Genomic DNA, 15,993 nt, shown 5'->3' on the forward strand with positions numbered 1-15,993 from the left:
GGTCTGTGAAGGCTATTTGTGAAGTACACAGTGTCACAACAAAATTATGAATACATCTAATCAAAAAGATTCTGTAGTCTGGATGCTCTTTAACTGCTAGTACGGACTGTCCCATGAAAAAAAAGATCATATACGGTACCAAATATTTCAACATTATAAATACTTCTGAATGGAAAAAATAGGTAGTCTACATGTTTTGTTTTGTTTTCATTATTACAAGAGGCACCTCATCTGATAGATAGTATTGCTAAACCATGTCATACCAAACATTTCAACATCAAGAACACCTCAAAATCTCAAAAAATCAAGGTAGTATGAATGGAGCGATGGGTGTCATTGCTTGAAAATTAGTATTAGTAACTGAATAACCTGTAATAAGCTTTCGTATTAATACTCAGCACAGAAACAAAATAGAATTAACCAATACCAAATGTTGGGACTATCTGTCATGAACCACAACAAATCTCTGAATTTGCAAGCTTACTTTTGGGAAGAGTTTGGCCACCAAGTCATCTAGATCTGATCCTGCAGTTGGAGTGTTGTACTGTCTTCCTTGGTAATATATCCTATTCACATAGTGCTTGAGCTGGGAATAGGAAATAATGATACATAGATACATGTATGTATGAATGAGTGGTCATGGTATTAAAGAGAAATGTAGATAACAGAAGGGATAGAAAAGTATGGAGCAAGTAAGAATCATGGTCCTGTTGCATAAAAAGTGGCATTTATATTAAATGCAACACTAGAAGTTAAACGCAAGTCCTATTGGTTGAAAATCAAGTTGCATTTGATTTATAAGATTTTTTGTTGTTATCTTTTTAAACCAAACGTTTTATACAATTGCTAGGTCCACATACTTTATACAAAAATTAATAAATATCAAAGTCTTTGCAAATTTGTACCACTTTATTCACATCATTGCTTTCTCAGAGCTTGGGAAGAACAGAAAGAATGCTGAAGTTTTAAAGGTGAAATTCAAAGAAAATCACAAATATGTCAACTAATGTATCACTAGAAACTGGTAAACTAACAGATGGCCATCGTACAAGTTTTAGGTCAACTACATATCGGGTGATTTATAAAAAATACAAATACAACCACCTCCGTAGCAGCTTGGATATACGAGAGATTCGCCGGAAAAATAACAATGTTTTAATGACGTCACTATATGGACCAACACTGCCCAAGCAGACGACATCCAATAGAGAATGAACATAATTGCAAAGCTATTATTTCTCAAATTATAATGAGTTTAGTGTATACAAATGTAATGGCATGTCAAACCATTCAAAAGGGGATATGACCCGATGCTGATAACTAAAATCTTTTGCTTGTAAATACACAGGATAGGGGTTAATTAACAATCAAAGAAACCAGACCTTTAAATTGAAAAGCCCCGGAATGATATTATGGACGGCATTTGTTCCCTCTTGAAACGCCGAACATACCCCAGTGTATGCAGCTGAATATACAATGGCATCTGATTTTGTTTACAAGCGACATATTCCTTTATTTTTGTATCGCTGCATTTTTCATCAAAATAAAACCATGCGTGGGGTTTAGAGTGAGGCAATAGATTATACATTTAGCCTGATGGTAATGAAGTAAGAGAAAGAACTCAAGAGAGGATGAAAACGCAGGCACTGAAAATGTGTGAGATGTCATGGGAAATCGTCTGCTTGTGCAAGTCATGTCCATACTGTGATCTCACACATCTCAGCAGCGTTCAAAGAGCTCTTCAGGTGCTATGCCGGGGCTGTATTTAAGCGTTTTTTAATTTATCATAATTATTACTTCAAATGTTTCCAAGCATTGAATTTGATAACCTAGTCTAATCAAAGTTTCAACTTTGCAATAATGAAAATAAAGTTAGTTTTTAAAATCAATGAATATCTACTTTAAACAATTTAGTTGGTCTAATATCTATCGGAAGCCCTCAAGTAATCTTTGAATCAAACAAGGCTTCAATTCTGGTCGAGTCATTTGGATATAGTAACTTGAAAGGTTCAGTAGGTGCAAGATTTAAATAATCAGATTTCATTGATACATTTCTGTAAAAGAAAAAATCACAAAAAGAAAAACCCAAATTTACCTACTGTTACCTTAAACTATTGCAATTTTGCAAAATTTGCTTCTTGTAATTTGATCATCCAGCAGGATGAAACTAAATGAACTTCAGCAAAGTTTCATTTCTAATAACCGGATGTAAATAAGATAACTGATTATGATTAGAAGGAAAATTGACATTTACCCATTACATTGCCTTTTAAAGGCATTGTTTAACAATGTTAAATCTGAGATGCATGGCCCTACGTGTTATCAGTGTCTGTGATATGGTGTAATATTCAAGCCCTTAAAAAAATAGCGCTTCAAAATGATCATGAACTGCCTCAAAAAATTGAAAATCTTTGAGTGACCGGTTTTACCATACTCATTTTCCCCAATAGACTGTAGTGTTATAAAAAACCGTTAGGAAAACAAAGAATGAAATTTCAAATTTCCAATCATAAATATCTTGATAATCAGACAGGCGATCTGCTTGTAAAAGTCATTGGATTCCTGACTGACCTAAAGGTTTATAATTATGATTGCAGCATGAGCTAAATCCAGGATTTTGTTTCAGAATCTAAGGCAATGTTAACCGAGTCACTTTAAAATGTCTTTTTCGCAAAGCAAAAAATACATACCTGGTCATCATCTTGTAGGTATTGAGAATACGGCATGCACATCCTTAGAACCTCTGCTAGGTAAAGCCACTGATTCCGACTGGTCCAAATTAAAGAAAATTTGCACAAACTAAAATACTCATTTTTACTTATTTACCATACTTCACTACACTTTCAATAAAAGCCCAAGGGACTTTCATAATCTTGATCACACAAAAATAGGTCAAGAAAAATTCAAGTTCTTCAAACATTTGTTGATTTCTGTAATCACCTATGATGCAGATTAAATTCATCTATACATGTTTATGAAATACTTTATTATTTTTGTGTAAATGTAATGCTTCCTGGGAGAAATGTCAATTGTTTAAACATATTTGTGGCTTACTCCCAGTAAATAAGATCGACTGATCGATCTGTAATTGAAAACAAGTCAGAAAAGAAAAAAAAAACAATCTTATTTTCTGGGTGTAAGCCACAAATTTTTTTAAACAACATTATTTTTTTATATTAACTGCACATCTTCCCTGCATATTTGACGTAACAAAGTACAGAGCAAACGCCAGAGTAATTATGGAGTCACCATCATGACATATTAAAGCTAAAGGGTTCACTATCAATGGCGCCATGGCTCTGTGAGAGCAGTAGTCTCATAACCGGGAGGTCCCAGGTTCAAAACCAAGTCGATGCTCTAGTGCCCGTTGGTAAAGCATTAATCCTCAATTCCTCATTACTAAGTCTCTCAGAGGAGACTTAAAGCTTATCTCCACTAGTTTGGCCAGGAGGGATTATACCGCACAGTGAGGTCACTGACAGGGGGCTCTCTCATCAACTCAGCTCTCAAATAACATAAGAAATAGAGGATCATGGGGGACCAACAGGCACCGATTGGGAAAGTTTTTTATATAGAGGGAGCAAGTAGCTACAAGTAGGGCAGTGGGGCTTTAAAGCCGTCGCCCTCTGGTCGCTTCCTCACAAGCAAACACATGGTTTCTTAGCGGTCAGGTAAAACAAACAAACAAGCAAACTATTTACCTGTTCCTCTGTAAGGCTGATATGAATGCAGCACTGAGTTCTGTGATCAGGTCATTGACCAAGGAATTGTCCGGCCGCTGACCATTCCCCTCAAGCTGGTCAATTTCCTTTCTGATATCCAATGCCCATGTTGATGAGAGCAGCTTAGGGTCAGCATACCTGTAGGAATTCAACAAACATAAAAGTTTATGGCTGGGGATATATTCGAGAAATTAAACTGTAGATTAAAAATTTTAATTATTCATTTCTCATGCACTAATGTCCTTTGGCAAGACTTTAATCTTCATTTGCCACACTCGACCCAGGTGAGGTAAATGGATACCTGGCAGGAATTATTTCCATGAAATGCTAGAGCACTGTAAAGGCAGGAAGGCTATAAAGCCGGGGTAATGATCAGTGTGCATCGGAATAGAATATCGAGATAGACGGCGCTATAGAAATGCCTATCATTATTATTATTATTAATCGGTTACATACAGTTGAACAACACTAAACAAGATTGAAATAATCCGTTTAATCAACGAACAGAAGTTGTAGACACACATGACTTCAACATTACCTCTTGACTTTCATGCTGTGATAGCAAAGTTGTTTGATTCAAAGATGAAAAAGAAGAAATCAAATGCATTCAAATCGTTGTATCCAATATTCTATTAGACAGGGTCTGAAGTATGTTTGTTGTTCCAGAAACATCAAGCTGCATTTTCGATCATTCAAAGGTTGAAACTCTAACATTACATTTCTTTTATGAGTTACCTGGTGAGAAGCTTAGATAATAGATCTTTTGTTGTTGGTTTTGACCTGTTTTTTAAACCAATAAATTAATAAATAAAAATAATAAAAATATTTAAAAAACATAAAATTATAAAAAAATTACAAATAACAAATAATGATATTTCGCTTTTATATAGTGCCCAATACATAGATACAATGATGTGTCTAAGCGCTTCACAGATATATTATTGCCCCGGTCATCGAATTCAGGCTTAACCACACACAATTTATATGCACATTCTCCACTCCCTGGGGAGCAACTGAACTACAGAGTACAGGCGCGGATCCAGAATTTTCCAATAGGGGGGGCCGGAAATTTGAAAATTGCGCATACCGTTTTTTCAACTCAACATAACAATACTGACAAGGTCATATTAGAAGCAACATACCGGTACAATTTTTTTGACATGTTCATCTAGGGGGGAGGGGGGCTATAGCCTCTTGCCCAAAAAGTAATTTTCTGGTTTCACAATTCGAGCAAAATTTTGAGCATATGTATTCTGTGAAAGCGTTATTTATTACCAAAAAAAAACGAGAAAATATATCGAAAATTCATATTCGGGCAGCTCGCTGTCCCCCCCCCCCCCCCCCCCATTACGCGCGAAGCGCAGAAGCTTTGATGTTTCATGCAATTATTAGAGAAAAAAGAGGATTCGTTGTACCATTCTCGACTCTTACTCCTTGTTTGAATTCAGTTCCCCCCCCCCCTCCCGCGCGAAGCGCGGAAGCTTTGACCTTTCATTAATTATTAGAGAAAGAAGACGATTTTTTTGGGGTACCATTCTCGACTCTTATTCCTTGTCTAAACTCAGTTCCCTCCCGCGCGAAGCGCGGAAACTTTGACCTTTTATAGTTTAATGAAAATATTAGAGAAAGAAGACGTTCTGCTGTACCGTTCCCAACTCTTAATCCTTGTTTAAATGCAGTTTCCTCCCTCCCGCGCAAAGCGCGTGGAAGCTTTGATGTTTCATTAAATTATTAGAGAAAGAAGACGATTCGTTGTACCGTTTTTGACTCTTTGTCCTTGTCTGAATTAAGTCCCCACCCCCCTCTCGATCGAAGCGCGGAAGCTTTGACGATTCATCAAATTATTAGAAAAAGAAGAAGATTCGTTGTACCATTCTCGACTCTGATTCCTAGTCTGAATTCATTCCCCCCCCCCCCTCCCGCGCGAAGCGCGGAAGCTCTGACCTTTCATTAATTATTAGAGAAAGAAGACGATTTTTTTTTGGTAACATTCTCGACTCTTATTCCTTGTCTGAATTCAGTTCCCCCCCCTTCCCGCGCGAAGCGCGGAATCTTTGACCTTTCATAGTTTAATGAAATTATTAGAGCAAGAAGACGTTCCGTTGTTCCGTTCCCCTCTTAATCCTTGTTTAAATGCAGTTTCCCCCCTCTCGCGCGATGAAGCTTTGATGTTTCATTAAATTATTATAGAAAGAAGAAGGTTCGTTGTTCCATTCTCGACTCTTAATCCTTGTCTGAATTCAGTTTCCTATCGCCCGCGCGAAGCGCTGAAGCTTTGACCTTTCATAAATTATTAGAGAAAGAAGACGATTCGTTGTACCGTTTTTTACTCTTTGTCCTTGTCTGAATTGAGTTCCTCCCCCCCCCCCTCTCGCGCGAAGCGCGGAAGCTTGGACGTTTCATTAAATTATTAGAAAAAGAAGAAGATTCGTTGTACCATTAACGACTCTTAATCCTTGTCTGAATTCAGTTTCGGCCCCCCTCCCAAGCGAAGCGCGGAAGCTTTGACATTATTATTAGAGAAAGAAGACGATTCGTTGTACCGTTCTCGACTTGTCAGAATTTTCAAAAATGTTTCCTTGTCTGCTCCTTTTTCGTCCTATGTCCTCTTACTGCCCCTACCACCCTTGGCTACGCGCCTGCTTTAAAGGGAAAATGAAACAATCATGATTGTAATAGCACACAATTAGGTCAGTAGAAATGAACGGGAAAAAGAAAGAAAGATCTATTACACCAAAAATGGATAAATCACGCCCGGGGAGCGTCAGATCATAGTTTTGTGTTATCGGGCGAGGGCCGGGGAGTAGCGGCCAAGCGAGATTTTGCAATGTTGAATGCTGAAATTATGCATTCTAGAAAATCCCTAAGCCCAATATGTACGTTCTTTCCGCTATATTTCTTTCGAGCTATATTTCTAAATTTCCTGGGGGAGTTCAAATACAAGAACAATCGAGTCAGTATGAGCTGAATTTAAATGAAGGGCAAAATAAGAGTTGTAAAGCGGCCCTACCGTTAATTTCAAATTATATGAGTATATAGCTTCTATTCAAAAGACATCCAAAATATGGTGCCCTTTTCAAATTTCTCACTAACGAGTGATGACCTTTGTAGCGCAGGGGCTGTTTTTAACGTTTAACTTGGAATCCGCGGCTCGATATTTTATGCGGCCGGCCCGGCCCCCTCTATTCACGAACGTTTGTCAAGCCTTCTGGAATGACCCCAAATCTCCCGATTACAGTTTTCCCTTATTCGTCGTTACTGTCACTTAGCGCCATTTCCTTTTCTTTCCCCCTTTCTCACCCGACTTTTCTCTTCCCCCATTTTTGTGTATTACGGGCCGGACTTTGTTGGGAGATTTCGGGAACACAAATTCGGTCCCTCCGACCCCGGAGTGGGAGGGAAGGGCGTTCTTCGTGTTATTTTCTACTTTTTTTTTCTCTCTCTCTCTCTCTGTTTCTTTTCTCTTCTTTCTTTACTTTTCTCTTCTCCTTTTTTTCTTCTCTTCTCCTTTTTTTCTTCTCTTCTCCTTTTTTTCTTCTCTTCTCCTCTCTTTTTTCCCCTCTTCTTTTCTTCCTCTTTTTTCCTTTTTTTTGCGCCGCCAATAGGAGGGGGCCGCGGCCGTTTCGGCCCCCCCCTGGATCCGCCACTGGAGTATGATTCTCTTGCAATTGAACTTACTTGGAGATGTGAGCATGTGGTGTCTTATTAGGTGTTTGCTGCGAGTCTTTCAGGAGAGGTATCACACGTGGTGATAGCGACTGCTGGAGAGACGACGACATGATAGAGTCCTCAGAGAAGCTGGTTCAATAACCACTCGAGTGTCGACACAAACTGGTTTAACGGTCCATGGCAGCTATATATCTGTGAAGAATATACAAGCAAGATATAATGACTGAGACCTTTCATTCAAATAAAAGAAATTTGCAAATGACAATAACAGGTAAATAAAGTCCTAAAATATTCAAAAAAAGTATTCTTTTACATCTTTCCCTTCAAGAGATTGCGAAAAAATGGGTTTAGAAACCATGATGTAATATCACATCATTCGTGTTGACTCAGCACAAACACAGCAGAGCCAAGGAGCTTTCACCAAACATGTAGGATGTTAAATGCGCGATGGCGAACTCTTGGGCGCAAAATCACGGTGAAACCACACATGCCATGCCTGCAGTCACTGCATTAACACTTCAACTTTAATCAAAGTAGGGTGTCTGAACGATTTTATAATTTTCCCTTTGCGATCGTTTTTCACCATTACTGTATGGTTGGATAATTGAGAAAAAAACATTTAAACTCAGAATAATATATTTCAAATTTCAAGACTTAGTCTATCAATGTTTCTATCTAGGGTCTATATAGCCCCCCCCCCCCCCCCCCAAAAAAAAAAACAAAACAAAACAAAACAAAACAAAACAAAACAAAACAAAAACAAACAAAAAACAAAAAATCTAAGCAATATTCATCCAATTTTTGTCGGAATCAACTAGAGACTAGTCACTAGGGATAAGGAAAGGTGCCTTTAACAAACAGATATCGGCAAGGTGTCGACGTGTCGCCCTTGCTTTTTCATCATCCCACTAAAGAGTCTCACCCTCACTCTGAGTCTGACTCTCACTTCTCACTCTGACTCTAGATCTACTACTAGACCATGATGATGTAGCTGTAGACTAGTCTGAGTAGTCACAAGTGAGTACTTGCATATACGAACGAGTGGTCTCCCAAACCACAATATAGCCACAAGGATCACATCTAACGAGTTAGCTCAGGATTTTTAAACATAAACACAACCACGCCGCACAGCTGCAGCTCAGCTCAGCGGAGCTTCAAGTTCTACCGGTATCCGCGGAACGGCAACGCCTATCGCACCGGGGCGCAAGGCGATTGGGGCTGCGCACGATCCGGTGATTGCATCTGAGCTGAGCTGAGCTGAGCTGAGCCACTCCAGCAAAGCATAGAGAGTCAATGCCAATGCGTATTGTACGCGGCTAGGAAATTAAATAGCACAATATGACTCGATGCTCTCAATAAAATCTGAGATATGACATCGACGAAATATGAACAAGGATTGGAATTACATATTGAGAAAATTAATAACACTCACATTCACAAACTCTGAATGATGAACGGCTCTGTGCGGTACGAGAGAACAGCTTGCCGTTGTCAAGTCGCCATTTGTCGTTGCGATTCCTTTTTGTAAAGCGCCCCCTTTCGTACGTCTGACGTGCAGTATGTATGCTTGATCTCTGATAGAGCGGAGGAAGAAGAATAACAAGTAGATTGATTGATTGATTTTTATTCGACAAGCTTCCAACATACAACAATATACAATAATAACAGATCAAAAAAAGTCAGCTTGAACAGGATAACCCACGAAAGCTCGAGAGCTTATTTCCAGTGGGGTCCCTTACAGACATGTATAAAATTAATAAGTTAAAATAGTAGCTCGTTTCGTATCATAAGTTGTCCAAAATAACTTATGTATGAAATCCTATAGGATGTTACGGACACATTTTATACATATACATGCTTTTCTTTGGTGCAATATATATTTTATAAGTATTCAGCGCTCAAAATACACGGGGGCGATGGGCGATTCGCCCCCGGAGCTCCATAATCGCCCCCAATCAGGTTGTCAACGGGGGCGATTGCAAAATTAAAAATCGCCTCCGTGGAATTATAAAATAAAGATTTTCAGTGAATTGAAAAATATTGAAAAGGATGCAATTCATAGTTGTACTCGATAATTCTCACTTAACATATTCTCCCTCTCTCTCTCTCTCTTTCCCTGTCTTTCATAAAGAAAATATGAAAATAATATTTTGCCTTGATTAAGAAAAATTGAGAATTTTATCAGTATTAAACAGGGAGAAGGAAAGGGGAGGAAATTAATCAAAACAAACATTGAAGAATTCAATTCAGTGTTCTTTCGTGATGCATAAGAATGAAAGTACATTAGAAGGTAAAATAATAAATTGAAGTGCGATGATAAATCAATTCTTTCACGTTGATTGATTGAATAAAAAATAATGAAACAATATGGTCTGAAGGTCATATATCTTTGAATATTAGAAAGTTTCATCCACCATCGTGTTGTTGAACACTATTTGCAATTTAATTTTAATGCGGTGACTTGTCGGTTACGAGCAGAAGGTCATATCAGGCTTCTATATTCTATTATACTATCAACAGATATCTGGATAGAGACACTTCGTCACATCAAGCTACGAGAGAGTATATCATCATCTCACAGAATTCTACTCGAACACCGCATCAAAATTCTTTTCACCCTTTTTTTTTTTCTTCTTCCTCTTTTTTGGTCCCTTCTAGCTCTCCTTTTTTCCTTTTCCTTCCTTCTCTCTCTCTTTTGTTAGCGGGGGCGGGGGAGGCAAAGGCCTTTTGCCCCACCCCCATTCGCAACTTGTTGGCGGGAAAATTGCAACTGCATGATATTTCCCTTCTTTTCTTTACTTCTTCCTCAATTTTCCTTCTCTTTATCTCCTCTTCAGTGACTGGTCCCTCAGAAACTAGTGCTAATCCAGTCACAGAGAAATCATGATTTCAACTGATGCCTGTCAGTGCATTGTAAATTTGATTTTTCTTCAAATTTCATTTAAAAATCTTTTCATATTTGATAAATATGGTGCATTGGCATATGGGCTATGGTTGGAGCGTTGGATGCGTTGATCAGCGTTGGTGTATTATGTGGATTTATCATATTCATATTCTGAATATTTTCAGCGAATTGAATAATATTGAAAAGGATGCAATTCATAGTTGTACTCGATAATTCTCACTTAACAAATTCTCACTCTCTCAGGCTCTCCCTCTCTCTCTCTCTCTCTCTCTCTCTCTCTCTTTCCCTGTCTTGCATAAAGAAAATATGAAAATAATATTTTGCCTTGATTAAGAAAAATTGAAAATTTTATCAGTATTAAACAGGGAGAAGGAAAGGGGAGGAAATTAATCAAAACAAACATTGAAGAATCCAATTCAGTGTTCTTTCGTGATGCATAAGAATGAAAGTACATTAGAAGGTGAAATAATAAATTGAAGTGCGATGATAAATCAATTCTTTCACGTTGATTGATTGAATAAAAAATAATGAAACAATATGGTCTGAGGGTCATATATCTTCGAATATTATAAAGTTTCATCCACCATCGTGTTGTTGAACACTATTTGCAATTTAATTTTAACGCGGTGACTTGTCGGTTACGAGCAGAAGGTCATATCAGGCTTCTATATTCTATAATACTATCAACAGATATCTGGATAGAGACACTTCGTCACATCAAGCTACGAGAGAGTATATCATCATCTCACAGAATTCTACTCGAACACCGCATCGAAATTCTTTACACCCTTTTTTTTTTCTTCTTCCTCTTTTTTGGTACCTTTTAGCTCTCCTTTTTTCCTTTTCCTTCCTTCTCTCTCTTTTTTTCTTAGCGGGGGCGGGGGGAGGCAAAGGCCTTTTGACCCACCCCCATCCGCAACTTGTTGGCGGGAAAATTGCAACTGCATGATATTTCCCTTCTTTTCTTTACTTCTTCCTCAATTTTCCTTCTCTTTATCTCCTCTTCAGTGACTGGTCCCTCAGAAACTAGTGCTAATCCAGTCACAGAGAAATCATGATTTCAACTGATGCCTGTCAGTGCATTGTAAATTTGATTTTTCTTCAAATTTCATTTAAAAATCTTTTCATATTTGATAAATATGGTGCATTGGCATATGGGCTATGGTTGGAGCGTTGGATGCGTTGATCAGCGTTGGTGTATTATGTGGATTTATCATATTCATATTCTGAATATTTTCAGCGAATTGAATAATATTGAAAAGGATGCAATTCATAGTTGTACTCGATAATTCTCACTTAACAAATTCTCACTCTCTCAGGCTCTCCCTCTCTCTCTCTCTCTCTCTCTCTCTCTCTTTCCCTGTCTTGCATAAAGAAAATATGAAAATAATATTTTGCCTTGATTAAGAAAAATTGAAAATTTTATCAGTATTAAACAGGGAGAAGGAAAGGGGAGGAAATTAATCAAAACAAACATTGAAGAATCCAATTCAGTGTTCTTTCGTGATGCATAAGAATGAAAGTACATTAGAAGGTGAAATAATAAATTGAAGTGCGATGATAAGTCAATTCTTTCACGTTGATTGATTGAATAAAAAATAATGAAACAATATGGTCTGAGGGTCATATATCTTCGAATATTATAAAGTTTCATCCACCATCGTGTTGTTGAACACTATTTGCAATTTAATTTTAACGCGGTGACTTGTCGGTTACGAGCAGAAGGTCATATCAGGCTTCTATATTCTATAATACTATCAACAGATATCTGGATAGAGACACTTCGTCACATCAAGCTACGAGAGAGTATATCATCATCTCACAGAATTCTACTCGAACACCGCATCGAAATTCTTTACACCCTTTTTTTTTTCTTCTTCCTCTTTTTTGGTACCTTTTAGCTCTCCTTTTTTCCTTTTCCTTCGTTCTCTCTCTTTTTTTTTTTAGCGGGGGCGGGGGGAGGCAAAGGCCTTTTGACCCACCCCCATCCGCAACTTGTTGGCGGGAAAATTGCAACTGCATGATATCCCCCTTCTTTTCTTTACTTCTTCCTCAATTTTCCTTTCCTTTATCTCCTCTTTTCCCTTTTTCTTTCCGTTTCCTTCCTTCCTTCTCTCTTATTTTGTTTTATTGGGGGAGGCAAAAGCCCGGCCCCCCCCCGATCTCCTTCTTCCCCCTTTTCATTTCTTCTTCCTCCTCTTTCTTTCCCTTTCTCTCCTTTTTCCCTTTCCCTCTTTTCCTTCTCTCTCTCTCTCTCTCTCTCTCTCTTTTGCGGAAGGGGGGGGGGGGGGGGAAGGGGCAAGGCCCGCTCACCCCCGCTGGATCCGCGCCTGCATCTACCTTATATCTACTAACGTCAGACCATAATAATGGATCCAGAAGATTGATTGACCTGGTCTCAGTGACGGGTAAACTTTTTTTTTCTCAATTACTTAATTGGTCTAACCATGAAAACCGTCTAATTTTACTTTAGATTTTCAAACAGTAACAGTTACGACCTAAATTAGGCTTAAGGCCAAGGGCTGTACTCTACATTTTAATAACAAATTAACGTTAACGTTAGACTTAACTTAAACTGTTGTTTCTCTGTGATACAAGTGGGAAAGGAACAGTTCTTTTTTCAAAAAAAGAAAGAAGAAAATTCCCCCTTTTTTTCCCCCTTCTTTTTTCCCAGGCCCCCCCCCCCCTGGATCCGCCACTGATCACGGGGATAAAATTATACATCTATGTAACAAGTAAATTTCCAAGAGGGAGAATGCCGACTTAAATAAATGATAATGATAAAATACCAAGGAATTTAGGAGTTTCATGGGTACCAATCCAATGGAAATTTGTATTAAAATAAGAGCCCCCGTCAGCACTAAAAGAGCCCTCGTGAGAAGGTTCACGGGTTTTTTTTTTGTTTTTTGGAAGAGCCCCCGTGGACAAAAATTTAATTTGAGCCCTGTAAGTATTCCATTTGCTTTTTTTCTGCCATCATTGTTGTTGCTGCTTATCTTGAGGCTAGCAGAGAGTATCTTTTCAAATCCTCATTACCAAGTCTCTTGGATAGGACTTAAAGGGATGTCCACCCTTTCAATAGAAGCAGAAAAATCTGACGAACAGAAAACATAAGTTGTTCTATGTAGTTCCAGGGGTGGCCCCGTTGGGATATTTTTTCTTCTTCTCCATCTCTTTTGTTCACTATTAAACATTGAAAGAAGCCTAATTTAGTCATAATAACAAGAAAGAAGCATAACTATTTAGACAATTAAGGAAGTTGAAAGTAGACATTTTTTTTTAATGATATAACGAAGGAAAGCATGAGGAAAGAAGGAAGAACAGAATGAGAAGGATAACAACTTAAGAAAAGAAAAAGAAGAATAAAGACAAGGATAAGAATTAGAAATAAGGAAAAGGAAGAACAATAAAATAACAAAAGGAAGAAAAGGGGAAAAAGGTTAATACAGTACATGTAGCATAATCAAGGTGAGCCTCTTATAAGACATACGCATGGAAACCATACATATTTGAAAATACGAAAATACGAAAAGAAGATGTACTTCATTATTTTAAGAAGTAACTCTAAAATGATAAATGTATCTCGTCTAGGACCTTACAAGACTTGCTCAGTGAGACCGAAAGACAATATGTGTGGAAAAAAAACTTCCTAATGGTGTCCTTGAATATTATGTCAGTGGTGGATCCAGGGAGGCCCGGGGAGCCCCGACCCCCACCCCTGGGAAAAAAAAGTGTAAAAACACGTTAACTTTACCTTTTTTTGGAGATGGGCCCCCTCCCCTGGCGCTCAAGGGGGGGGGGGGAGTGCGATTTTTCAAATTTTCGAGGGCCCCCAAAAAAATTTAGTGCTCACTACCACCCCCCCCCCCCCCCCCCTCTAAAAATAAACAGATCCCAATGTTGGGTCGATTTCATCCCATCTATAATTCCCTGCCCATGCACCCAACTTTGTCGATAGGAAATAGTATGAATGGACATTGCAAAACACACACACTACAAACAAAAGTGACAAAAAGTCTCGTCTAGATGGGGTGTCAAGCCACGGGACCACATTGTTTTGGAAAGGATATCTAGATTTTCCTCTCTTTCCTTTTCTCCGCTTTTCATTCTTTCTTCTTACCTGTCTCTCTTCTCGCCTCTTCTATCTGACATCAATTTTCTTCGTTCAATTGTACAGTGTATCTACCATCTATCATGTATTAGCACACAGTTGTCTTTTTGGCATGCATAATAATGTTTCACATGTTATGTAACAATACTAAGCACAGGTGCAATAATAATAATTCCTATTACAAAGCAATGTTTTGAATGAAATTGTATATGGATCATCTCACACTGAACTGTTCCTCTCTTCAATTCCCTCTCTCTCTCTCTCTCCCTCTGTGTCTCTCTTTCTGACTCTCATGTTCCTTCTCTCTCTCCCACTCTTTCTCTCTCCATATTGCTTTGTGTAACCCTGAAAACCATTAGTTTTTGCATAAAAAGAGGAAATGATTTGCTGACACAAAACTAGAAATTTGTTTTTCCGTGCCAACAAATAACCTCCGTATAATCCCGAAGACCATTAGTTTTTGCATGAAAAGAGGAAATGATTTTTTGACACAAAACTAGAAATTTGTTTTCCGTGCAAACAAATAACCTCCGTATAACACCCTCCATTGCACCCAGTTTTGTTCTCTCGCCACCTTTTCACATCTTCTCAACATTATGGTCTTGCTTTCCTATCTGTTTTATCCGTTTTTCAGTGCGATTCTATTTTATCGTTGGAGCCATTGTAGGCAGGCATGACCAGTCAGACCGCAGCGTGCGCGATAATGAGGCTAAACCAAAGACGTTTAAATATAATTACGGGCTAAACGCTGATTTTTATTCAGCGTCTCTTTGGTTATCTCGTACATTCACGTGTGCTGAAATTCACGAGATTTTCCGTGAGATTTGTAAGGGTGTACATGGCAGGCGCGGATCCAGGGGGGGGGGCCGAGCGTGCCTTGCCCCCCCCCCCCCGCAAAAAAAAAAAAGAAAAAAAAAAGGAGAGAGAGAGAAGGAAAAGAAGGGAAAGAGGAGAGAAAGGGAAAAAAAGAAGAGGAAGAAGAAAAGAAAAGAGGGAAGAAGGAGATCGGGGGGAAGGACTTGCCTCCCCCCTCCCCCCCCCCCCCCCAATACAACAAATAAAAGAGAGATAAGGAAGGGAAGGGAAAGTGAAAGAGGAGAGAAAGGGAAAGGAATAAAAAAGAGAATGAAGAAAGGTAAGGGATATCAGTTGCAATTTTCCCGCCAACAAGGTGTAGATCGGAGGGGGGGGGGCACTGGCATACTGATAGGGAGGGGGGGGGGTTGGAGAAATAAAATTCAAACGTGGTTTATTTATATTTCCATAACGGTGGTTAACAAATAATGCTGAAATGAGATAATTTTCCTCACTTCATGCGTTTGTTGGAAAATGACAAATTCCTAAATTTACAGCCAGGCAAGAAAATGCTTCTTTAAATGCCTACATATCAGGGCCCGCGGAACGGCGGGGATCGGGATCCTCGAGCCCCTCCCCCACACTTTCTTTGAAAAAGTATATTAAAGAGAAATAGAAAGAAAGAGAGCGAGAAAGAAAAAATAGTTAACTGCCAGTGTCACATTATGATGGGGTATCAAAATATGCTCATCTGACCATGATTAAAATTAATGCCTAAAATCCTAAGGGCT

At 38.6% G+C, this 15,993-nt stretch overlaps 1 protein-coding gene across 1 annotated transcript in view; it reads right to left on the minus strand.

Moving 5' to 3' along the window:
* LOC754570 (dynein heavy chain domain-containing protein 1) overlaps positions 1–8,954 on the minus strand; it is a 117,553-nt gene extending 108,599 nt beyond the window's left edge. The window contains exons 1-5 of the mRNA XM_030973886.1: positions 8,824–8,954; positions 7,401–7,583; positions 3,702–3,860; positions 2,691–2,769; positions 485–586 (exon numbers count right to left, since the gene is read on the minus strand). Of these exons, the coding sequence (XP_030829746.1) occupies positions 485–586; positions 2,691–2,769; positions 3,702–3,860; positions 7,401–7,501 (441 nt within the window). The 5' untranslated portion in view covers positions 7,502–7,583; positions 8,824–8,954. The remainder of the gene's footprint in view (positions 1–484; positions 587–2,690; positions 2,770–3,701; positions 3,861–7,400; positions 7,584–8,823) is intronic.
* Between the last annotated feature and the right edge of the window lie 7,039 nt (positions 8,955–15,993).

Source organism: Strongylocentrotus purpuratus, unplaced genomic scaffold, assembly GCF_000002235.5.
Source record: "Strongylocentrotus purpuratus isolate Spur 01 unplaced genomic scaffold, Spur_5.0 spur5_contig_866, whole genome shotgun sequence".
Classification (NCBI taxonomy): domain Eukaryota; kingdom Metazoa; phylum Echinodermata; class Echinoidea; order Camarodonta; family Strongylocentrotidae; genus Strongylocentrotus; species Strongylocentrotus purpuratus.